The 25,230-nt window shown below is 42.9% G+C and overlaps 1 protein-coding gene across 2 annotated transcripts in view; it reads right to left on the reverse strand.

Moving 5' to 3' along the window:
- Positions 1-9,761: 9,761 nt before the first annotated feature.
- The window catches only part of HDAC2 (histone deacetylase 2), a 35,471-nt gene continuing 20,002 nt past the window's right edge, over positions 9,762-25,230 (reverse strand). For both annotated transcript variants that reach the window (XM_006270053.4, XM_019479595.2), the window contains exons 7-14: positions 21,697-21,789; positions 21,503-21,611; positions 20,021-20,161; positions 16,619-16,727; positions 12,635-12,765; positions 11,457-11,612; positions 10,384-10,441; positions 9,762-10,141 (exon numbers count right to left, since the gene is read on the reverse strand). In XM_006270053.4, the coding sequence (XP_006270115.1) occupies positions 10,111-10,141; positions 10,384-10,441; positions 11,457-11,612; positions 12,635-12,765; positions 16,619-16,727; positions 20,021-20,161; positions 21,503-21,611; positions 21,697-21,789 (828 nt within the window). In that variant the 3' untranslated portion in view covers positions 9,762-10,110. The remainder of the gene's footprint in view (positions 10,142-10,383; positions 10,442-11,456; positions 11,613-12,634; positions 12,766-16,618; positions 16,728-20,020; positions 20,162-21,502; positions 21,612-21,696; positions 21,790-25,230) is intronic.

Raw genomic sequence — 25,230 nt, forward strand, 5'->3', positions numbered from 1 at the left:
AGCACTGACAGACTTACATGATTCTCCAAAGTCTTGGACACAGGTTACTTTTATAGTACTACAGATGCCCTCTTATAGTGCTCAGAATACAAGTGTCTACACATCAAGGCCATTTATCGTGCTACAAAGATGCTATCTTAGCAACAAAAGTGGCAAATTCAGCACAAAAAAGTTCCTATTTCAAACAGGGACTTGTATGTGCTGCTCTTGTAATGCTACAGGTAATGTGCACAGGAATCTCTAGCACTAGAGGAGGGCTCTTGGATCCCCAGCACCTCAGACTCATCATCCACAGCGAAGGAACGGAGAACAACTGGTTCACTGACAGCCTCAGCAGTAAAGAGAGCTGCAATCCCAGACCCCCCACCCCAGCATGACAGCTGTTGCATGTCCTGCAGAACAGCAGCTGATCAGCTGTTCCACACACCAGCTGCCACACAGCTGTTGCAAACAAAGCTGTAGCTCTGCTGGTGGCAGCTATGTTGCCACCCTGCTCTGCACAACAGCAGCAAGCCAGCTGTTCTGTGGCACCGGCAGCAGGGCCTAGATCCCCCTTCCCACCCCCTGCCTGTGAGGGTCTTGGTGAGGAGAGCATGCCCCCTTCCCCAAGCACAGATGGCGAGCATCACCCCTGCCTCCAGCTGATACCAGTGGCCGTGTCTCTGCTGTGGGATAGGGGGAGCAAAAAACAGTTCCCCTCTTGCCATAGCCCCATGTGCACATCCCCACAGCACTATCTTTGTAGAGCTACAAATGAACCTGTGTCAAAGGTCTAACAAGTACAGGACAATTTTTGTTGATCCAGAGTCTGTACGCGCTCTCCAGCATAAAAGATCAGCAGTTCAAGAGCCATAATTCTCTGCATCTTGAGTTGAGTTGCTTCCATTTTTTTTAATATCAAATAGAGACCCTCATTTACTTTCATTCCACAGAATTAAACAAATACCATTTACTAACGTGCAATGAGTTTAACATATCTGAAATTTCTCCAACTCAACTTGCTTCTTTCAGATATTAATAAGCATCGAAGGTTGGACAGAGAAACAGCTACCAATGCTCTCTTGCAAAGCATTTCACTCAACTTTCTTGAAGCAGTTTTTTACCAGAGCGTCAGCACACTTCAGTGCACAAGTGACTTTTCACAGCAGGCAGAACTTTCACAACTGTTGTACAATGAGGACAGATTTGATAAATGCTTTGTCGGAGCAAAGCAAATGGGAAATAATGTTGACCTGGGGACCAATGTCCTAGATTTTCAGCAAGAGTAATTTCTCAGCAGAATGTACCAGAATATTCAGTAATATTATGCACACTCACTATTTCTGCTGTGGATTTATACTTTAAAGTGACAGGGATTGAATTTATAGTAAAAACTCATTTTCTTGCTTTGCTGCTCACTTAGTTTAGCAGACAGAATTATGGCTAACTTTTCCAGTTAGTAACTAGGGCTAGAGAACAATCACCAAAGGTCAGATCTTCAACTGGTACACAGTCACAGTTCACATACTTGGGGTATAATGTGTTGTAGTCAGCTGAACATGTTCCCAGAATTTGACCACTGAAGGAAACACAAGCTAGAAAGCACTACACAATCATGTCTCTGTGTTATCCTGGCCCCCACCACTCCTGCATCCAAACGCCTTACACATAAAAGAGCACGTTAACAAAAAGAGTCACTTGTGATCTTCATATGGCATGTCTACATGTGACGCTACAGTGATGTAGCGTCCACGGGTTTCTACATGTGACCAGCAGCTACGTCACCTTAGCAGTGCACCTCCTGTTACAGCGCACCGTTATGGCAAATAGCAGTGTGCTAAGCGTACAGTACAGCAACAGGCAGTTACTGCAGCGAGCTTTAGTACTTCCAAGAGGAAGTACTAAAGCATGGCGCAGTAACAACATAACCATAGGGCAACATGTAGATTCATCCACAGTCTCCTCCCCATCTCCTTTTGGTTAGAGACAGAAGTTGCACAAACTCATTTAAATGATCAGAAACCAGGGTCAGTGAGGATCTAGTCAGGGAACTTCTGGTGGGACTAGACATGTTCAAATCAGCAAGTCTTGACGATCTCCACCCCAGAGTGCTGAAGGAATTAGCAGAGGTCATTGTGGAACCACTGGCACAGCTTTATGAGCGCTCATGGTGCTCTGGCGATGTGCCGGAGGACTGGAAAAGGGCCAATGTGGTTCCCATTTTCAAGAAAGGGAGGAAGGAGGACCCAGGAAACTACAGGCCCTTTAGTCTTACCTTGGTCCTAGGGAAGCTGTTTGAGAAAATTATCCAGAAGCACATCTGCGAGGGACCCGCAGGGGGGATCATGATTAGGGGCAACCAACATGGGTTCATTTGAGGCAGGTCCTGTCACACCAAACTGGTGGCAGGTGTCGTGATGAACATAGTCTTTCTGGACTTTAGGAAAGCCTTCGACACTGTCTCACCCCATTCTCATTAAGAAATTAGGCGACTGCAGCATCGATGCCTACACAGTCATATGGGTCACTAACTGGCTGGAGGGCCGCATCCAGAGAGCGGCGATGGACAGGTCATTTTCAACCTGGAGGGATGTGGGCAGTGGGGTCCCCCAGGGCTCGGTCCTCAGGCCTGCACTGTTCAGCATCTTCATCAGCGACTTGGATGAGGAGGTAAAAAGCACCTTGTTCAAATTCACAGATGACACTAAGATGTGGGGAGAGGTGGGCATGATAGAAGGGAGGGACAGGCTGCAATTGGATCTGGACAGGTTACATGGGTGGGCGGATGAGAATAGGATGGGTTTCAATATGGACAAGTGGAAGGTATTGCACCTGGGGAGGAAGAACCAGCAGCATACCTACAAGCTGGGGAACTCCCTTCTCATCAGTGCAGAGGCAGAAAAGGATCTTGGAGTCATTATTGATTCCAAAATGAACATGGGCCGACAGTGTAGGGACACGGTCAGGAAAGCTAACTGCACCTTGTCATGCATCCACAGATGCATCTCAAGCAGGTCCAAGGAGGTGATCCTCCCCTTCTATGCGACACTGGTCAGACTGCAGCTGGAGTACTGCATCTAGTTATGGGCGTCGCACTTCAGGAGGAATGTGGACAACACGGAGAGGCCACTTGCATGATCAGGGGCAGCAAGGCAAGCCCTACGAGGAGAGGCTAAGGGATCTGAACCCGTTCAGCCTTTGCAAGAGAAGGCTGAGGGGGGATCTGGTGGCCGTTTACAAACTGGCCACAGGGGACCAGCAGGCTATGGGAGAGTCCCTGTTACCCCGAGCCCTACCGGGAGTAACAAGGAACAATGGCCATAAGTTGACCGAGAGCAGATTCAGGCTAGATATCAGGAGCCACTGCGGCACAGTCAGGGCAGCTAGGATCTGAAGCCAACTACCAAGCAAAGTGGTGCTCGCTTCTAGCCTGGGGGTCTTCTAAAGGAGGCTGGATAATCACCGAGCCAGGGCCATTTGACCCCAGTACTCTTTCCTGCCATGGAAGGGAGTGGGACTTGATGATCTACTTAGGTCCCTTCCAACTCTACCAACTATGAAACTGGTTTAAATCTGTAACACAAGCTCAGTGCATTTCAACCATGCACAGAATGGCTGAAACCAGTTTAAGATAAACTTGGTTGAACATAGTATCAGACTTACCTGATTACTTAGGTCAAACTGGTTTGTGGAACTTCCGTCTCAGACCCCTTCCTGGTTCAAATTAACTTACAGTTCCCCAGCATCCCAGGATACTTTGCAGACTTGGGCTGTGCTGTCTACACCAGCAGAGCAGGGTTGGCCTTATCCCTCTGCTCCCTAGCTGCAGCACTATCATTGCTCCCGCTAGCCGAGAAGGGGGTGGGGAACCTGGCTCTGAAATGGGGGGCAGAGCAGCCCCTCAGTCTTTTTCCCTGCTCCATGCTTGAACAGAAGGCAGAGGAGAAGGGGGGTTTAAACTCCCTCTCCACCTCATTGTGCTGGCCTGGCTGACATTTGGTCGTGCCCCCTGCCTCTGGTAGCGCAGGGAGCAGGGGAAAAGCCAGGCCATGGGTGCTTACCCCCAGCCAGGCAGACCCCAGCTGGGGGGAGGGGGGATTTAAACACCTTCCCTGGTTCTGGACTCCAGCCAGGCTTTCCCTTGGCCAAGCCCCAGCCCAGAACCAGCAAGCTGAGGCAGGGAGGGAGAGAGGAGGTTTAAACACCTCCCTCTCCCCACCCGAGTGTGCAAGCCCTAGGCCAGGATATGGGCACACACCCCAGCTCCACTAAAGCAAGCACTTGAGGTGGCAAAAGCCTGGCAGGGGTTGACCCCCGAAGAAACCCTGGCTAGGGTCTGGGGACAGGGAAGGAATTCCCCCTCCCACCCTACCTCAGCCTGCAAGCCCCAGGCTTAGGCACGGCCATGCTGCCCCCATCCCTCTGCTCGGGTGGGTGTAAGTTGGGGAGGGGGAGGAACCTGGCAGGGGTTGCCCCCAGGCGGACTAGAGCTGGGGTTCTATGCCAGCCAGGGAGGGGGGCTTAAAGGCCCCCTTCCCCTAGTCTCAGCATACCAGACCCAGGTTGGGTCCTAGCCACGTCCCCTCCACTCAAACAGGGAGCGGGAAAAGCCTTGGAGGGCTTCTCTCCTCCCTTCCCTTTGGCAGCAACTGGGAGATGTATTCTAGCACCCCCCAGCTTCTGGCCAGGGCTGCTGCAGGCACATGGCTGCATTTACCAAAATCAGAAGCAAATGTCCATCAACTTGCGTGTCAGTTCAATCTATGCAGCTTAGATTAACCTGCAAAGATTGAGGCCCGTCAGTTTTACCTCAATCCTGGGGAAACTCTTTGAGATCAAGGAGCACATCTGTGATGAGCCGGCATTGGGGATGATGCTCAGGGGCAACCAGCACGGTTTCATTAGGGGCAGGTCATATCAGACCAACCTGATTGCCTTTTACGATCAGGTCACAAAAGCATTGGATGCAGGTGTCGCCGTGGGTGTAGTCTTTCTGGACTTCAGCAAGGCCTTTGACACTGTCTCTCACCCCACCCTCGTTAAAAAACTAGGCGACTGTGGCATCGATACCTACATGGTCAGATGGATTGCTAATTGGGTGAAGGGTCGTACTCAGAGGGTGGTGGTGGACAGGTCATATTCGACCTGGGGGAAGTGGGCAGCAGAGTTCCCCAGGGCTCGGTCCTTGGGCCCGCGCTGTTCAATTTCTTTATCAGCGATTTGGATGATGGGGTGAAAAGCAACTTACTCAAATTTGCTGATGATACCAAAATTTGGGGTGAGGTGGGCACGCTAGTAGGGAGGGAAAGACCTGGATAGGTTGCAAGGGTGGGCTGACAAAAACAGGATGCGTTTCAATACTGCCAAGTGCAGGGTGCTGCACTTGGGCAGGAGTAACTGGCATCACACTTATAAGATGGGAAACTCCCTTCTTGAGAGCACAGAGGCAGAAAGGGATCTTGGAGTCATCATTAACTCCAAGATGAACATGGGTCAACAATGCAAGGTCACGGGCAGAAGGGCTAACCGGACCCTATCATGCATCCACAGGTGCATCTCAAGTAGGGCCAAGGTGATCCTCCCCCTCTACGCAACACTGGTCAGGCCGCAGCTGGAGTACTGTGTCCGGTTCTGGGCACCCCACTTCAAGAGGGATGCGAATAACATTGAGAGGGTCCAGAGGAGGGCCACCCGCATGATCCAGGGACAGCAGGACAGACCCTACAATGAGAGGCTACAGGACCTGAACCTGTTCAGCCTTCACAAGAGAAGGCTGAGGGGGGATCTTGTGACCATCTATAAACTCACTAGGGGGGATCAAAAGGGTTTGGGGGAGACCTTGTTTCCCCCAGCACGCCCTGGGATAACAAGAAATAACGGCCGCAAGTTGTTGGAGAGTAGGTTCAGATTAGACATCCTATGTACAGACAGTCAAAAAGCCGTAGACTGATTTGATTCATAGAATCATAGAAGTAGGGTCGGAAGGGACCTTGTAGATCTTCAAGTCCGACCCACTGCCTGGGCAGGAGGAAAGAAGTTGCCTTTTTTTTTAAGCCTGAAATTCTAATTCACTGTGACCTAGTATGTTGTCACATCCATTACAAAAGTATTGGTTACTTCTACCTATAATTACAGATACCAAGGCACAGACTTCCTATTTTTTAAAATGTATCTGGGGGAGCTGAGGCACACATGGTCTAAGAACTAGGGCTCTGAGAAATGTCACCAGGCATTTAGTTTCAAAGCTGTTTCAAGCATGACACAGCAAAATCAAATCAAAACAAAAGCCTTCAAAACAGCTTTGAAACAAAACAATGGCACTCGAAATGTTTCGAAAAATTTTGAATTTCAAAGTAGGGCTTGGCTTTAGCACTGGTCCCAGCTAGCAGCAGCAGCAGCCTCCTGTCATCTGGTGCAGATCCAAGGGCCGCACCCCCGGGAGGGTTCTGGCACAGCCCCCAGTCTTCCCGGGGGGTACTGGCAGCAGCAGCTTCCTGTGATCTGGCAGGCAGATTGGGGGCCTGTACCCCCAGGGAGGAGTCCAGAGCAGCCCTGCAGCATTCTTAGGGATGCAGGCCCCCGTATCTGCCTGCCAGATCGCAGGCAGCTTCCTCTGCCAGCAAGTGAGTGTTTCTTGTCAGCACCTTGAGGTGCTGTTTCCCAGAAACCTCTGCACCTATTTCACTGAAACTTGGCAGACTTCATGCCCTCAGAAGGGGCCATCATCCTCACACGTTTCATGAGAATCAGGCTAGAAATTACAAAGTTTTAGGCAGTTTTGTGCTTCCCCGTTATACCCTATGGACGAAACGTCAAAACAATGAAACCATTTAGATGAGACGAAATGTAACAGTGCTTTTGAAACAAAACAAAACACTGTTTCGTCGAAATGGAAGTTGAAGTGGAATGGTGCTGTTTTGCACAGCTCTACTAAGAACCTATCTAATTGGAGTAGCCATGTTTTATTCTTCAAAACTGACACAGATGGATACATTGTTAAATGACTACTCCACAAGGCAGCTAGGGTCTTGAAGAGTGCTTATATATGGAATCAGCAAGACACAATTACAGAAGGCAGCAGATTGCATGCTAGTATACACTTTGCATAGCACCGAGAAGTAATTTTCAGCTACCATGTTTAGATCCACTGTTTGGTATGAACACAAAAGAACCAGAAGAATGATTTATTTTCTGGACAGAGTAAGATTGGAGGGGGTGGCGGGGAGGGAAAGAGAGGAGGGCAGGCAGGTCCCTTTGTTGGTAGCCTCTTATCCCCAAACAAATAACCAATGACCAAGTCATGTAAAATTAAAAATTATATTTGCTAATTGGATCCTGAAGTGAAGACACTGCTCTACTACTGTCCAGGAATAATCTGAAAAGGCATCTGGAAGTCACTTCACATAGTAGCATTGTGTGTATTTGCATATTTTAAACCAGCAGCAGATAACAGTGAAACTATCCAAATGCTTGTCACAGCTATGGATAGAGAGCACGTGCTATTAGAGAGGAGGAGACAATAAGCCCAGCTACGGGGGAGACAATAAGTTCAATAAGCTGTTAGAGGGGAGGAGACAATAGATAAGAGACAGAAGAGGTACCATTATACCATCTGTGTCCCTATTAAATTGAATTATAAATGTAATGGGTGCCACTTGAAGTTTAAATGATTGAGCTTCATGTAGTTTCTTAGATGAAGTGCTGACTGGATATAGCATCACAAGGCCCAGTAACCACAGCTTTTTTTTTTTATATATGACAAAGCAAACTAATCCATGTATTCTGCAGCAAGTGAAGCTTAAACGTAGCATTACAAATTAGCATATTTAACTTTGGAGCAGGCAATGCAGGCACAATTCTTCCCCAAAGGAATATTTCTTCCTAAACTAAGGAAAGAAAGAAGAAATATTTCAGATATCAAGCACTGCCAAAGCCCAGTGAGCAGACAGCCTGGGAAATAAACTACTTGATATACCAAAATGCTGACAGCATTCCCTCGGAAAGCAGAGTAAAGACCAAATCTTTTTTTCCTTGGATTTTAGGAGCAAAATGTCAAGTCGTCATCCATAAATTAATGCAGACACTTAACACACATCTTGACATGATTTATAATAATTTTACTATAACAGGACAATTGAGAGATTCATTCCCACGGTATCTAAAGCAATGAGGAATTTGAATTACAGAAAGTTGCCATCTTGTGGCTAAAGCATAGAAAAGAAAGTATAAAATAACCTTGTTCAGTCAGGCATGATGCTAGCAAATTAACACCATAAAATGTTTATTAAGAAGAGTGGTCAACATGATTAAGACCTGCAACTTGATCAAAGGCACGGAAAAACTTAAGAGAGTCCAGAGAAGAGCCACCTGTATAAATCAGAGACTTGCAAGGCAAGCCGTACAAGGTACCACTACATTGGGGCGTACCATCAAGGGCTCAGTGAACAACTGTTCACCAGGGCACCCTTGGAGAAAACCAGGAGTAATGGCCACAGACTCCTGGAAGACTGTTTCAGGCTTAACTCTAGGAAATACTTCTTCACAGCTAAGGTGTTCCGACTGTGGAATAAACTCCCTCCAGAGGTGGTACAGTCACCTACCCTGGAATCTTCAAGAAGGTGCCTTTTTTTATCTTTAGATCTTTAAATATTTTTGAAAAGTTTGGTTCAAAATATCCAAGTAGTTCATATAAACTGTCCACTTGGTGCAACAAGTTGAAAAAATGGCTAGGAAGACGGCGGTGAAAATTGCACCAGTTTTCTTCTGTACTTCAGTCTGAGACGCAGGGTAGCTATTACCTTCAAAAATTCCGCAGTGAAAGCAAGTGAAAATGCTCATGATGCCACCTTCACTATAAGCCTTCCAGAAAAGGCATAATGAAAAGATATACACAGATACCTAATGTACAATAAATACAATAAGTCTTACTAGTGGTAAGGCTTCAACCATAAGTCAATGAGAATTAGACCACAAAGTTGAAATGTAGTGTTTTTGGAGGGGAAAAGGAGAAATGAAAAAAAAGTAATGATGTATAAAAAAAAGAGACCAACACAAATCAATACTGCTTTGCAAGGTTTAACAACAGTGGTCTTCTAGTGCACTACTGATATCTTGATGTCAAAGCATACTTGGAGAGAGGTGCATGAAACAACCTAACCAAGTTTTTCATTGGAAAAAAAAAAGAACTTATATAGTGGGTTTCAATTCAGGTATGAGTTTACTAAACAATCATTCAAGTGCAGGGGAAGGGAAGTGGAAGGGGAAGAGAGGAGGGGAGAAGACACTTTCTTTAAGAAGGATACAATTCATTGTGAGCTCTAAAGGTCAGAATGGGCTATGAAATTCATAGTCCTTCAGAGATCCTTATTCTCAAAGGCTCCAAAAGAGGTAATACAGATGAATGATGATGAACAATTAAACTAGGCTGCTGGACTGACTGCTGTTAGGGTATCAGGGGTTCATTTCAATTCAAGCACCACTATAGGAGAATAACCCTGTGCATCCAGATACCACTTTCATGTATCTACACATCACTAATCACTTTTTCATTCTTCGCTGCAGCTACTAAACATTTACATCCCTGATAATTTTTTTAATGGTTCATGTAACATGCAAGTCAAACAGGTACATTAAGCCCCTGCCACTCCCCCCCCCCCCAAGTTCATCCTATTACAAAAACTCTGAAAGTTCCCATCAACTCAAACATTTTTATATACTACTTGGTGATCTTTAATCTAAAAATGGAGATGCTTTCTATATAATGCAATGATGGACAAAAGACAACCAAGTACAATTTTTTTAATAAAGATAAAATTACAAAAAAGGTAAAATCAGCTCAGGAAAGGCAAATTACTTTAATAGATCAGTTTAGACATTTAACATAATAACTCACATCCATTTTAAATACTATTACATAAAGCATGGTGAAGAAAGGAATTTCTGCTTCATAATTAGAAAACTCACAATACAACTTGCCAGAAACCAAAACAAAGCCTTTTGAAAATAAATACGGTCCATGCCAAATAGTACAAAATGAAATCAGCAGTCTCTCTCAATATGAAAACTTTTCTTCTTTTAGTATTTTCGCATTCTAGCATTATGTTCTGTAATTGGTGCGAGGCTATCTTTAATTCAAGGATTGCTGAGCTGTTCCGATTTTGCTCTGTTCAAAAGGCAAAAATATGAACTGTTAAGTCATTTCATTTTGAGAGTGTCTTTTAGATTAACTGCTGTAAAGATGTAATTGTAGCTACCACTGGTCACACATTTTAAATTATTTAGCAAATCCTGATGCTAATTTACAGCCTCTAAATAGAGAATAGCATTTGTACAATTAGCATGTAGAAATTAGTGAGTGGTCTCCAAAGAAGAAAAAAGTTACGCATTAAATTAATTAGGGTTTACCCTTTGGTGTCTGTCTTTTCACCACTGCTGTCCTTCGATTTATCCTCCTCTTTCACATCTAAAAATAATTAGGGGGAAAGAGAGATCAAGTTTGAAATATCTGAAAAGACTCAAAAAAAGGTCAAGAATTTTTAAAGACTTACATAAATATAACCAAGTACAAGTTGTTGATCCCTACATTATATTTTGATTAATAAAATGCAAATAAGAGAATTTAGGGTGATGGTACCAGCTATCCAGAACCCTATTCCTCCATACCATACAAATGAATGACCTTAGTATTTGAAAACACAGGGGCAATAAGTTTGGTATTCAGAATAATTTTCACTGGAAAAACTGTTTTCAGTAGGAAGAGTTCTAGCTAAAAAGCTAAAGTAGACATGTGTGATTAATTTAATTCTTTTTCCACTCTGACTGCAGAAGACTTAACTCCTTGTACTAGTATACAAGTACAAGGAACATACCCCTCTGCCATCAGGACACCCTTTAAACCAGAGGTTCCCAACCTTTTTATACTGCAGACAGGCAAACTATCCAATTTACATACTTACATTTATTTAAAATTTTTTTTTTTGGGGGGGGGGGAGGAGAGAAGCAGGATTTGAGGATCAGATTGGGTTCAGGCACCAGGGGAGCCTGCAGGGCTGCGCAGGTGGTGGCCTGGTGGGACCCAGCTGGGGCTGCCAGGGAAGAAGGGGCTCTGCTGCCTTTCCTAGGACAAAGCAGCAGAGCCAACCTCTCTCCCAGGCATTTTCCCACTTGCATCCCCCAGCTCCAGGCCGCAGGCAGGGCTGTCCTGCCTGGCCCACCGTGGGCCCCGGTACCTGGTGCACAGGCAGCACCTTGCTGGGCACAGCCACGGTGGTAGGAGCGGGACAGGGGGCACAGAGCCGGCTGCCTCCCTCCCAGGGCCGGCTGCCTCCCTCCCAGGGCTGCCCTGCCGCCCAGCTTTAACTCCACATGTGCCTGCCGGTGGCATAAGTCGTGGCCTGGTGGTTGGGAATCACTGCTTTAAACTAACTCCCACTCAGTTGGTAGAAATGGTAGGGTGAAAACAATATTAAGGCACTTACCTGCTTTTTTATCTTCTGTCTCTTTCTTGTCTTCTTCTATTCTGGCTTTCTTTGCTCCTTTCTTATGATCTGCAACATTTCGTCGTCCACCTTCCCCTTCATCTTCAGAATCAGAAAATTCTTCATCACAGGCTATCCGCTTATCAGAAGCTCGAACTAGGATTCAAATGTTAAAAGATTAACACTGTAATCGTCAGGGTAGTTCAACTACAGTATGTCAAAAAGGAAAAACTACAAAACTGGTTTTAAGCAAACACAGAAAAGAACAAAACCAACTTGTTACCACAGAGATGGTTTTCTAAAAGAGGTAGAGGAAAACTGTTCTACAAATATGGGGATACTCTTGGGTTCTCTTTTAACACAAATTAACAAGAAAAGCTTACAAGACAAACTCAAAACCAACTATTTGGCATTGCTAAGCAAGTACTGAAAAATTTGGAAGTGACTGCATAAGTGCGTTATAATTATAAGAGTTCAGGAAGAGAAAGGTGCTAGAAGCAGCTGTGGAATTACCACAACTAGTATCATGGAAGATTAAATGAACAGTCCTCTCTTATCTGTATGATCCATTCAACTTATAAAAAACAAAAACTACTGTTGTGACTTAAGAGTGCTCTAACACCTCTCAGGGAGACTGATCAAAAATAAAATGTCCCAGACACAGAATGTTGAAAAAGTAAATCTTGTTTTGTTGCAGGAACTATATTGATTCACTTTAAAGTGTTGTTTCTGGAGGGACAAGCCTTCAAACAATACCTGTGGTAGTGCTGGGGAGACTTCTGTGGCCAAATATTCCAGCCTACCTAACTCCGCTTGATGCACAAGGCAGAAGGGCGCCTCCTCCAGGCTTCTGGTCCTCGATCCAACCAGATGCCAGGCCGGATTGCAAAATAAATCAAAGCAGCTTTCTGGTGGTTCAAACTTTGGTTAAAGAACCTTTAATGGGCATAAGCGCATTTAAATGCTCAAGAGCTTTTCCAGGTGACAGGGGTACCCTATTCTCATCATGCTCCCCTATGTAGGAATAAAAAGGATGTCTACAGGGGCTTCTCTGCCATCTTTATGCCCTGGGAGTAGCAAAAGACAGCCAAAACAGGAGTGAGTATCTGGACAAGCACATTTAAAGAGGCTTTACTCTGAAAGCATATCCCATTATGACTAAAGATAACATTTCCTACTAGAAATGCGTTTGTCTGGGTCTTCTCCATCCTCATCTCCGCTATCTTCATGAACAGCATCCTCAGGAATGGCCTGCATCTGTACCCCAGGTGCATGAGGTAGCATACGCAAGTTCTCAAATAAACGCTGTCTGCAAGTGAAACAACATATAGAAGTCATTCTAATATATAGAGTTGTAGTCTTTCCTGCAGATTCTTGATATTTTGATTTGAATGTAAACTAGTATGTGAATTAAGCCTTATAACCAATTTAAAAGTATATGTTTTCTTATTTCTCTTTTAACTTTGATTGTTAAAAAGCAAATCGAGCTTTTTCTTTGTAGAGCCAGGAGCAAGATTTTTCCCATATTAGAGGCTGGTCAGATACACCATAAATACAAACCACTAGCAAACTGCAACAAACAACCAGAAAGTTTCTTAGCCCTTGAAAATACAACAAAGAATAAATTCAGAAGTAAATGCTACATCATGAATCAGCATTTTACCTCCATGCCATCTGGGAGGTGGTTAAGGAAAGTTCTCATGTCTAGAGTTACTAATTGGTTCAGAAAAGCTAGCTTTCGAAAGGGAAAATGCATACTTATTAATTTCATATACTGAAGGGAAACGGTGTGTACAATCATTGCTGAATTTCACCAAGGTATATTAATGATACTTAAATCCTTGCACACAAAACCTGAATTCATGAATGAGCATTGCAAAAAAGATATTTCTACAGTTCCATTAACATAAAATAATGTTTCCCAGGAATACAAATCTAATAAGCCCTTTACAAATGACTCAAGGCCCTTTAAAGACACTTAAGATCTCAATTCTCTAAAGGGACGGGAACTAGGGATTTTAAATTACAAATACATTAAGAGAAAAAGGGATTATTTTAGAGAAGTTCTCTCTCAATGAGGAAGCAGGTTTTCTACATTCTCTCTGTTAGAGTAAATGTCACACCTGAGGAAGAATATCTTGCATTTGAAAGCTTGTCTAACTTTATCGCAACTACGTAGTTGGGTCCAATAAAAGGCGTCACCCTAAGAAATCCTTGCTCCTCTCTCAATTTCTGGACCATTACAACTACAACATCACTCTTACACTATCACATCTTCATAAAAGCAGCCCTTCTTTACTTTAGTTAAAAGTGCTCGGTCAGAAAGAGAGCTCTGACTTCAAGTCAGTTGATAAAGCCTTCCCCAGTGATAAAGCCTTTTCCTGCCTGCATTTGCATTCACTCCATTTGCAGAAAATCCTAGCCTTCTGCCACTTTGTAGCACAGTCAGGGGGACCAGGATTTGAAGTCTGCACAACTCTTATAATGGAGTCCAACTCAATTGGATCTCTGAGAGGGGTCTTAAAAAAAAAAAAAAAAAGGAGTGTTTAAGTCAGCAATTCTCAACCAGAGTGCCAGGGCATCCTAGAGTGCCCTGAGATTTTCTGAAGGGTGCCGTGAGGCGAGAGGAGCCGTAAGTGCAGGCTCAGGTTTGCCCCTGCCTGGCTGCTGACCTGCACTTACTACCTAACCTTTCTGTAAGGAGGTAGCACGGCAATAAATACATTTTTTTTTAAAAGGGGATCTGCTTGATTCACAAAAGTTATGTAGGGGTGCCTCAAGTCTAAAAGGTTTAGGTGTTGGGATAGAGATCCTAGGCACCAAAGAAACGCTTGCCAATTATCCTTTATTTAGAAGGGTTTACTATTTTATATTTCAATCCACTTGTAAGAAATTCTCAAACAGATATGAAGTAGAATTATGAAACCTGCAGAATAGCCAGATCAATATACACTGTTTACTCAAAATGCCCCTCAAAGTAATATCAAATACTGGGACATTCTTGTCTTCGACAGCCAACTTGCGCCAAAGACCACACACTCTCATGAATGAAGTAGCACACTGTCTCAACACTGTTATCCTGGTTTGTCATGGGGAAAAAAATTAATACTGTTGATGCTCACTTTTTAAAAACAGAATCCTAAAAACAGGCTCTAAATAAAAGCAGGCTAAGGCTATGTTTTATTACATTAATAGCTCCACACAATGATTTAGGGAAGTTACCTGACATTAGGAACTTTAAATGCATCTTCATTTTAACAGACTGCTCAGTAATCTTTTACCCTTATATTCAGATAGATCCAGGGAAACAACAAAAGGCTAACAATGGAGTATTGAATCAAAGTTTAACAAAGAACAAATTAAGAATCCCAGGGCAAATCAGTTTGAGCCATGAAGTGGTAAACTAAGCAAATTGGCAGCAACAGGCAGGAATTCTGACCACTTTATATGAGTAAACAGGGTGTCATTTGACAAATGGAACAGGAGGTTATAAAAGAATGGGTCTCTGTCTGGCCATTTTGGAGAGAAAAAGAAAACGTGTTACGGAGACAGATAGACTCACTCCACGTTTTGGAGGAGAAACCATATTCATTCTTTTACTCTTATTTCATTTTAATCTGTTTATTCCTTGTACCCTAAACTGGGAGTATAAAGAAAGCAGTAGTTAGCTTTCAAGGTAGCATCCGTCTGTTTCAAGAGACAACAGAATTAGGAACCGTTAAAAATGTACGTCAGTTTGCTTTAAGTACCACACGTGCCAGCTGAAATATACCCTAAGCCACGGGTTGGCAACCCCTGGCACGTGTGCCGAGCATGGCACACAAGGCCATTTTGCCTGGCACACCGTGGCCAGCCCCGGCTCCGTGAAGCTGCTGCCAGCGATGGAGCCCGGGCTGCTCCGAGCAGGGCTTGCAGCTGCCTGCTGGGAGCAGTCCAGGATCCCAGCTGGCAGCAGCTCCCCAGAGCCACAGTGGCTGCAACCAGGAGGCTCCAAACAGCTGCGCCAGGCTCCAGCACCAGCTCTGCACCAGTGTGAGCAGGCACACCTGGGAGTGGGTGGTGGGGGCGGGGCCTGAGGCAGCACAGCCCCAGTCTCTCCCCCATTCCTGGCATGGAGGTGATGAGCCCGGCCCAGCTGTTTGTAGCCAGCCTGCTGCTGCAGTTGCCCAGAGCCTGGGCTGGCTACAAACAGCTGCGTAAGACTCATCGCCTCTGTGCCGGGAGTGGGGGAGAGACTGGGGCTGTGCTGCCTCAGGCCCTGCCCCCACTGAGGCATGCCTGCTCACACCAGTGCGAAGCTGGTACCGGAGCCCGGCACAGCTGTTTGGAGCCTCCTGGTTGCAGCCGCTGCAGCTCTGGGGAGCTGCTGCCAGCCAGGATCCCGGGCTGCTCCCAGCAGGCAGCTGCAAGCCCTGCTCAGAGCAGCCTGGGCTCAAGCAGCTACCCAGACCCAGGGTAGCTGCTGGCTGCCACAGAGCCTGAGCTGGGGGGGGCAGAGGCTTTGGGTGGGGGGCAAGGGGCACAAGCAGGGCATTCTGCCATTCACCCCTTGCCCTCATTTTGTTTCTCTGCCATGCCGGCACTCCGGTACCTTCGGAGGTAGGCATTATGGTGTTTTTGAGCACTCTGGCCAAAAAACGTTGCCTACCCTGCCCTAAGCTTTGAGACCCTTCAATGTTTGAACTCTGGGAAGAGTGGTGTATTTACCTACTGGGGAGCTACAGAAGTAAGGAATCAGCAGTGAAGCCCATGCACTACTACCTGGGTCCTTTCCTGCTTTATGGCAGCCCAGCCAATTTAAAGCAACAGCCACAAAAGGGGCAGTGTGAGTTTGTGTTCAAGACACCTAACAATAACTGGTTCTTTCTTCAAGGGTCCAGACTTGCACAGATTAGAGCAGGAAGCAAAGTAACTTTTTATAGTGGAACAGTTATCAACTATCACTTATCTTGTAACAGCATCTGTGGTTTCAAACGTGTTTCCTAGTTATGGATCCTGCAGATGCAGTTGCAAACTTCTTTTACAATAGAGGAAAAAAAAATATAAGCAGAGCTTTATAGTGTACTTTATCATCTCCACCTAAGTAAAAACTGCATGTATGCAAAAAGCTACTTTTACATGGACTTTACATGACTCACTCAAGATAGGGGAGAATTACTTACTTGATCTTCTCCATATATTCTGGTGTATTCTGGTTAGTCATATTTGATGGACTAATATGCAGCTTGAAGTCTGGTCCAAAATACTCAAAGTAGTCATTGTATGGCAACTCTATTAAAAAGAAAAAAAAAGTACTTCAACTACTTAAACAGCTTATCTGTACAACTCACAGGTTAAAGAAAGATTTTAAGAAGTGCCACTGCCAAACATTTGACACACATACAAAATATAAGGCTTGTAGTATTGACATCACACTGAAAATGAAATTTGATTTTTTTTAGACATAAAATGGAGAACAGAGAAATACTATAGCTGAGGCAATGTTAAGACAATCAGTCAAAATTTCTACAACTTCCATCATTACGTGAGAAGATGAAATACTGATGACTGCTTATAGATTACAAACCATGACAGAACAGGATGTGCAGGTGGAGGAATGACACTACGTTCAGGATAATAAACAGTACCACCAAAAAAATCTTATCTGAAAGGCAAACTACCACAGAATCCCTGAGGGTAGAAAATTTGCACTGTATTAAAGAGAATACTAGGACTGTACTATTAACCACCTGATCAGGAAGGTGAAAGTGATTATGAAATAGTCAGGGAGATTAGAGAAGGTGCTAAAATGGGACAAGCAGCAATAACAGGAGACTTCAGCTACCCTCACAGACTGGGTAAACACCTCATCAGGGAGAGATACGGAGATTGAAATATTTCAATGTGATAAGCAACTGCTTTCTAGAACAACTCATCTTGGAACCCACAAGAGGAGAAGCAATTCTAGACCAAATCCTAAGTAACACACAGGACTTGGTTCAAGATGTATCTGTTGGTCAGCCACGCTATAATACCGACCACAACATAACTGCATTCAGTGTTCTAGAGAGAGGGACCAAAAACTAGAGGGAGCCAACTTTAGGAAGGAAAATTAAACAAAAGTCAGGAAGTTAATTAACAATCTAAAGAAATATTCAAAAATGTAAAAGGCCTGCAGGCAGCTTGGAAGCCATTTACCAATACCATGCAACTGACAACTCAGCTTGGGAGATTTTTCTGACTTTGACACATCCACAAGACAGGGCCCAACATTCCTCTGATTTATGCCAATGAACCTGAAGGATTTGCCTGAAGTTCCTCAGTATTATAAATCAAAAAGGGTACCATATGGTCCAACAAAACTCTGGCATGTTTTAATAATAGAGTTAAAGAGGCCATTCAAGGCAAAAAGGAAGCCTTCAAAAAAAAGAAAGGTATGTCCCAAATGAGGAAAACAGGAAAGCTCACAAATGTTAGCAGGTGAAGCATAAAAGTGAAATAAGAAGGCCAAAAAGAATGAGAAACAACTAGCAAAAAATGCTACAGTTAACCATAAAAACTTTCAAATACATCACAAGCAGGAAGCCAGTTAAAGAAACTGGTGGGACCCATTTGATGAATGGAGATAAGGCCACAGTAGGGAGGCTGAACAAATTCTTTGTTTCAGTGTTTACTACAGAAAATAACTGGAGGAATTCCCTTGCCAGAGCAATTTTTCCTAACAGATAGATCTGAAGAGTTAGATCACACTGAAGTGACAACAGAAGAACTGATAAACTAAATACTAATAAGGCCCCAGGAGTGGATGGTATTCACCAAAGAGTTCTGAAGGAACTCAAAAAGTGAAAGTGCACAACTACTGGCAGTGGCAACAATATGTAACCTATACAAACTACAAATGGCTTCTGTACCAGAGGCCTGGTGGGTTGCCAACATAATTCCCATCTACAAAAAGGGCTCCAGAAGTGATCCTGGGAACCAGTCCAGTGAGTCTCATTTCCATCCCTGGCAAGTTGGTAGAATCTATAGTGAAGAATAAAATCAGTAGTTACATGGACAAACAGGATCTGCTGAGGAAGAGTCAGCATGGTTTTTAAAATCCTGCCTCACCAATCAGCTAGAGTGCTTTCAGGGTGTTAACAAGCATGTGGATAAGGAGAATCCACTTGACATAATATATTTGGAATTTCAAAAAACTTTTGACAATGTTCCTCACCAAAAAACTAGACTTCCATGGGATTGGTGGTAAGGTATTTTCATGGACTGAGAGCTGCTAAAAGATAATCAGCAAGGGGTAGGGCAGCAAACTATATGGTCACTTTTCAAGAAAGGGGGGTCAAGAGTGGAGTCCAAATTTTGTCCAACATTTTCACCAATAATTTGGAAATGGGGGTGCATAGTAAAATCTCAAAATTTGTAGAGAATACCGAGGTATTGCAGTAAAGTCCCAAGTTGATGGAGAGGAAAGAAAGATCTGACCAAGTTAAGTGAGTGGGCAAAAAATGACAAATGAACTTCAAACGTTGACAAGAGCAAGGTAATGTGCACCAAGTGCACCTTAACTGGTGCACAACCTCAACTATATGTACACAACGTTATGTTCCTTTATTTCTTCAAATGCTGGCAAAATCAAAAAAGAAAGCACAGAGAAGAGCGAATACAAAATTATGAAGTTTCTAAGGAGAGTGAGCCAGGATTTGTTCGCGGCAATAACTAAGTTTAGAGTACTAGCACTGAAGTCGAAGAGCAGTAATGAAAACCTAGGACAAAGTGTGTAGTAAGCAGAATTTTGGAATTGGCAAAGCCTTCCAAAACTAAATTGGAGAGAGCAAACAACCAAGCCAACAACTGATTGATGTTTCACTGTAAGTCCTTTCAAAAGCGATCAGAAAGATACTATGCTGCTTTGAACATATGACACCCTAAACCTTCTGGCTCCCAATTCAAGACAAATATAAAAGATCAAAGACAAATCTATGGTGCATGTAAGAATTTTTTTTCAAGCAAAACAGAATAAAAACAATGAATTTAAGATTCATGCCATTTTAGAACTTTTCTGTTCTAAAAAGTAAGTTTTATATTCAAACGAATACAGCATTAGCTCACAATTCAAGATTACAGAAATTTCTGGAGCGTTGCTCATAGGGTTTTAGTACTATGATTATCACCATGGTACAAGTGGCTAAAACAGTAGCAACACTGTAGACAAGGAGTGGACACAAGGTAAAAGTGGCAAAGTAGAAGTTTTTAGGGAGGCTTTTTTAGGTAAAAAAAATTATATTAAATTTCCAAAAGCAAAAAGCAGCGCATTTATTAACACCTTATTGCAGCCAAGGTCAAAATGATTAAACAAAGCAGCATGGTATCTTAAAAGATGCTGGATTCTAGGCACTGGAAAAACATCTTCTGCATAACAGAATTGGAATACTGCTGTTTTAAAATCTAGTTTATTGCTACCCATTTCAACCTGAACTGGATAAATATTAAGAAAGTTAGTTTGATTCCAAAAACAATACAACAGAAGAGAAGTGAAGCATTATCAAGACATTTGAAAAAGAAGAATACTTTTCAGAATTAATGTTTACCATTGGGAATTTCACAATCTAAGGCAACTGCAGTTTCATACGTCCAACATCGAGCAACATTACGAATAGTGTAGCCACCTCCTCCTAGCATCAGCAATGGCAAGTTAAAGGTCTTTACAACTTCCACGCATTTAGCGTGACCTGCCAAAAAAACCCACAAAAAATGTAAATCATGCAACGGGAACAGGAAAAATTTAGCTGCTTATTAGTAAGTTACATGCATCTAATAAAAGTGGTAAAATTGAACCTTGGCAGAACAATATTTATCTCTTCACTGAACTAAGCACAGCTGAACCAAAGATGATGTTAAGCCTGGCAAGTGCAAAACAGACCAAATACAGGCTCAGTATTTCTACCTTAGCTCTTCTTTCAGACTCCTTAAGCCATCCTCCTTTTTTGTATCACCACCCCTAAAACTTATGTCTTCTCAAAAAACATGGAAATGACGAAACTAAGGCAGATTTTCAGCTCAGCACGAAGAGGGGAGGAGTCAAAGGACAAGGCTGCAGTTCTATGAGCCTTTCTAGTTCTGTTCTGCTCCTAACATATACTACAGTAACTTATACTCTAGGGCTCAGCTGAGACTAAGGAATCCACATCTAGAGGGATCTAGCCAGAGGCATGGTGCAAAGTGGTCCAGCCTCTAGTTATTTCAAACTCACAGCACATTTTGAGGACAGCTATTATACAGCACTTTTCATCACTTATCTCAAACTGCTTTACAAAGCAGAATAGCACTGTTTCCATTTTATATATGGTAAAAGTAAGGTATGTAGACATAAAACAAGTTGCTTAAACCCACCCAGCTGGTTAGACACCAAGTCAAATAACACAACACTGATTTATCTAGTCTTAAAACGATGCTTTTACTTCAAGTCACATTGTTGAGAAGATCCTTTATGAGAACTCATTATGTTAAAAAAAATGTTAACTGAGTTGTTAATTTTGCTAAGTGTATCACAGCAGTTCTTAAAACAATGAAGTGCTGGTCTTGTTTAACTTTCCCATGTTCTTTTTAAATTCGGAGAATTTAGCAAACTTTAGAAGTTACCTCCTCTCATTTTTGCTAGTACTAACATGGAAGCTTGCTTGTGGGAAAAAAAAAAAAAAACATTAAACACTCACCCATAAAAATACAGAAACAAAAGCCACTGGTGTTCTGGAAAATTTGACAATGTGACCAAATGTGGACATATACCTTAGCTTACTATTCAGTTCAGTACTGCAACAATTCAAGGATACAGCTAGCTTAATGTTCAGCATTGTATACAGAACCCTATCAAAGTGACCTGTTTTACTCCATGTATATTAAATTCAGCCCAAGATTGCAACTATTACCCCACATTCTAAAACTTCAGGCGTCACAAATCATTATTCGATAATTTGGGGGGGATGGAAACTCCTTTCCTCCCAAATAAAAAGTTTAACTCCATGAATTAGAGTCATTACCGTGAATCCTTGAGCACGTTCACTATTGCTTACCTTTAACAGTAAGATTAAAACATCCCAACCTATCACCAGACAAGGAATCTGCTCCACACTGCAATACCACGGCACTGGGCTGGTACATCTCCATCACCTTGGATATAATCTATAAACAAAAAAACCCCCAAGTCTTGAACTCAGCCACACAGCTGCCGACCAACCATCTGGAGCAGGATTTAGACAATACTCACTGGTTTGAATATCTGCCCATATGATTCATCATCTATGCCATCCCTCATTGGAAAATTGACAGCATAGTACTTGCCTTTGCCAGCACCAATGTCCTACAAGTAAAATTGACAACTACGTTATTATAAAACAGATAATATTTCCCAGAACTACAGCAAACAGCACACCAACTTAAGACTGCTATAGTGGCTTGTCCCATTACTCAAGACAAGGCCAAAAAAAAAAAAAAGGCAGCTCACTTAATTTCCCATTCGTCCACAAGGTCATTTTGAAAACTAGGCCAACGGCTACTCACAGAAGAAAGTACAGACCTCCAATACATTTGATTTTTTTTAAATTTAAATATTTTAAGAGAAAATATTACTATGAATCATTTCAGTACACCAAAAATCAATCAAAAACAAGAAAGATATTTGGGAAGACCAAGTGGACATGCATGTTTGTGATGCTACATAAAAGATCAAAGTTTAAGAGGTCCTTGGAAATCACATGCCTCCCCATAATCTCCAGGTGAGGAACTTCTGTGGAAAACAGATACTGTTGGATTAGAGAAAAGTTATTAAATAGAAACCATTTTTAGGCTTCCCCATAGAAGTGAAGGCTTTTAAAATAGGAAACTGTACTTGCATATTATCCTTAGGAAGGGGTAACCAGCCATATGGATAGTAATTCCTCCTCCCTATATTGGCTGACGTATGAAGTAACAATGAAGCCCTTAAAAATAAACCATTCATGTAGAAATGTGCCATAACAATCCGTTAAGTGACAAATGTATGCAACGAGATAAAAAAAGATGCTTCTGTTTCCTCTCAAAAAACATAGGCTTTTCACAGAAAAGGTACTAAGCTTATCAACCTATATAAGCAGCCTATTGATAAATCTGAAAACGCTAAGCAGCAAGAAGATTCTTGCCACTCAAGTGATGTTAAGTCATACAGCTTTATTACAGTTGACCAATTATTATTTTGCCAATTCATAAATTTGATTCAGGTCCAAACATTGTATTAACTGGAAAATAGTGTGCTGCTGTGCACAGACATTTTTCAGAGGCAAATAGAGTATTTTTTTCCAAATTTTTAAAATATGCACCTCGATCAGCAGTACAACAATTAATCACCTGTGGTGACTCTCTCAAAGAACCAAAATTGTAACATGAATGCACAGAGTACTGGCTGTTTATGTGCTTTATTTCTTCCCCCCTCCCAGTATGAGAAGTACTATTAAAGATTTCCTAAAGTCTAAATTAAAGTTTATAAGTGATAATACAATTAGAGACATCAGACATGCCAGTTCAAATTCTTGGCTCTTCTGGGGTGGAAGTCTCTCCCTACCCAGAGAGGAAAAAAAAAAAAAGAGAAGGGGGAAGGGTCCCTTCTTCACCCCAAAGTGGATTGAAGCCAAATGTTAAAACAAAAAATCCCATCCTTCTTATTAAACAAACCTGCTTTTCAGTGAGCACTACCCAAGATTATCAGAAACTAAAATATGCCTAAGTAACATTTTCAGAAGCCTATACTAGTATAGGTTAAAATGCTAAAGAAACAACATAGCTAAAATTAGTGGCTACCACTGAATAATGCATTGGTGCATCTAGCATCAGAAAAATCTCTCAACTGGTTTATCCAGTTATGCTATGAAACAGGAAGGTCTATTTTGTCATTCTCCAAGTGGCACAGAAGGCTAAGCAGTTGCTGAAAACAACTATCTAATGGGTATGGAGCTGACATGGCTGAAACAAAGAAAAGCCTCTGACCGAGAACCAGCTGGGGAGGGTTACTGAAGGAAGAAGCTATACCATATTTATCCAAATCTACAGCTCAGACAACTCTGAATTTAAGATGACTGCCCAATAATTAGATTCTATACATACATTATAAATTCATTATAATTTTTCACGTACATAATCTAATTGTTGGAGGGTCAGCCTACATGTCTCCCCCAACCACTGTGGTGGAGGAAGCAAAGGTAAGAGGGGTGGGGGGAGGCAGGAGGAAGCAAGCAGCAAGGGAGAAGACAGATGGCCCTGTTCCTTGCTTCCCAGGCCTGCACCCCCCACCCCAGCTATTAAGTGTTTGCCACCTTCCCAACCCTGGCACCTGTCCTCCCCCTTACACTGATCTGGATGCTGGGAGAGTCCCAGAGTCTCTCCTGATACTTCAGGGAGCAGCTGTGAAAGGTGCCCAACTTAGCCATGGATGGCAATCATAGTGCATTGGTTCCATCTTCCAGCACTTGCTCCTGATCAGCAGGGAGCTGAAGGTGAAGGGAGCTGGGCTGGGCTCATGTAATGGAGGAAGAAATTTGTGCCTCACTACCGCTGCCCCTTGTCAGGCTGGGCTCCCTCCACAGCTGATCCCTGCAGTGTGGGACAGAAGCATCTCTGGGGCTTCCACTGTACCCAGATCAGCCTGGGATATCACCGCTCATCCCAGCTCCCAGCTGAAGTAGTCCCATACTCGATTCTAGGACAAGGCTTTATTTTCTCCATGTTTAATATGTAAAGAACCCTACCTTAGAAGCAAGTAAATACTTTACTACTGAGGTGGCCTTGCTTAATTTCAAGGAAGACACCACAGCAATACTGGCCATGAATCAGACTTGCTATATCAAGACTAAGAGGAAATTTTAAATCTGAGTTGAGCCCACAGACCACAAACAAAGACCATTACAAGCTGTCCTGAGATGAGCATCTCTAACCCTACCTTGACTAAAATATAAAACAGGGTTTTCATGCCTCTGTGCTCCATCAGGTTTACAAGCTTTTGAGAAATGAAAAACTTGGAGGTCTTTTCTCTGTGTTCTTCTGTAGCTATCCAGTCTAATAAGAAATTTGCGTTCTACTTCATTGCAAAACACTATTACAAGCATTTTTACAACCATGTGAAATTGAAGTCTATGACAGACAGACAGACAGACATTTTTCTACTTGTCTTATTGTGTTTCAGGTACCTTAAAATTGAATTCCAGTATCTTCTGTATAGCCAGTAGGGAACTTCATGTTTTGTCATGGGGCTGTGGCGCTCAAAGTTTCAAACTACCCAACCCTCCAGGAGAAATCCGAGTTTAAGCCAATTAAGTATCCAGGTTTAGTTGTTCAAAGCAACAGTACCATCTTGTGGCCACTCAAGTTAACACACAAAATACAGTATTTAATCTGAATCCAAAGCAATCTTGGAATGATTTTAGAAAATGTAGCAACGCTAGAAATGTGTAACTGCCTTCAGCCAGAGTAAGATGGACATTTTGCTCATTATTGGCTTACCACTTAACACTTTCTTTGCTACAGTATTCTGTGAATCATCAACCTCTTCTCAGCTCCATATTGAGAAAACTGGAGACACTGTATCACATACAGACTTCCTGGAGGCAGTTTAAAGGCATCAAAAAGGGTACTTTCCTTCACATTATAGTCTTGTGTATAGGTCTTCAATTTTTTTTTTTTTTTAAACTATTAACTGCAATGCATGGGGACATTAAAACTTCTCAAAGTTGCTTATCTTGATGGTAATGTTACTAAATTAACCCATACTGGGGTA

This window comes from Alligator mississippiensis, chromosome 1, assembly GCF_030867095.1.
Source record: "Alligator mississippiensis isolate rAllMis1 chromosome 1, rAllMis1, whole genome shotgun sequence".
NCBI classification, from domain to species: Eukaryota; Metazoa; Chordata; order Crocodylia; family Alligatoridae; genus Alligator; species Alligator mississippiensis.